The sequence below is a fragment of the Penaeus monodon genome, chromosome 15 (assembly GCF_015228065.2).
Source record: "Penaeus monodon isolate SGIC_2016 chromosome 15, NSTDA_Pmon_1, whole genome shotgun sequence".
Taxonomy (NCBI): domain Eukaryota; kingdom Metazoa; phylum Arthropoda; class Malacostraca; order Decapoda; family Penaeidae; genus Penaeus; species Penaeus monodon.
In genome coordinates, this window is record NC_051400.1 from 7,991,399 (window position 1) to 7,992,236 (window position 838).

Below are 838 nucleotides of genomic sequence, written 5' to 3' on the forward strand. Positions count from 1 at the left end.
CCTTGCAAACGCATAAACCATCAGCCAATTGCCTATTCTCCCTATTCCTCCCTTTCTTAATTCCCCTTCCTCTCTCTCTCGTCTTCCAGAGCGACCGTCGTGGAGACTAGGGACGTCTGGTACATGGACGACGGAGAACTGACGAAGGAGCTGTGCGAGGAGGTGCAGGAGAGCGAGAACATGCAGCCGGAGATCATCCACGACTGTTTCGCTTGTGATGAGGCCAAGTATGAGGTACGTGCTGGGAGGCCAAGTATGAGGTAGGTGCTGTGAGGCCAAGTATGAGGTAGGTGCTGTGAGGCCAAGTATGAGGTAGGTGCTGGGAGGTGGTGTGTGTGTGTGGGGGGGGGGGGGTAAGTGAGGTGGTGTGATGAGGCCAAGTATGAGGTAGGTGCTGGGAGGTGGTGTCGGGGGGGGGGGGGGTGAGGAGGGGGGGTGAGGTGGTGTGATGAGGCCAAGTATGAGGTAGGTGCTGGGAGGTGGTGTCGGGGGGGGGGGGTGAGGAGGGGGGGTGAGGGGGGTGATGAGGCCAAGTATGAGGTAGGTGCTGGGAGGTGGTGTCGGGGGGGGGGGGTGAGGAGGGGGGGTGAGGTGGTGTGATGAGGCCAAGTATGAGGTAGGTGCTGGGAGGTGGTGTCGGGGGGGGGGGAGTAAGGTGGTGTGAGGTGATGTGAGGAGGGGGTGGGGGAGGGTGAGAGTGAGGAGGTGGTAGTGTGAGGTGAAGGTTTTATGAAGAAATGGAGTAAAAATGAAGGAGAGGAAGAGATACACAGACAATTAGAGAATACACACAATTGCAGTTGCAACTGCAATACCCCCCTCCCCACCACACCCCACC

At 58.4% G+C, this 838-nt stretch overlaps 1 protein-coding gene across 1 annotated transcript in view; it reads left to right on the forward strand.

Annotated features, from left to right (window-relative positions):
* Positions 1-89: 89 nt before the first annotated feature.
* The window catches only part of LOC119581722 (spondin-1-like), a gene marked incomplete at its 5' end in the record, with an annotated part of 49,715 nt that continues 48,966 nt past the window's right edge, over positions 90-838 (forward strand). Inside the window, 1 exon segment of the mRNA XM_037929847.1 lies at positions 90-234. Coding sequence (XP_037785775.1) covers positions 90-234 — 145 coding nt within the window.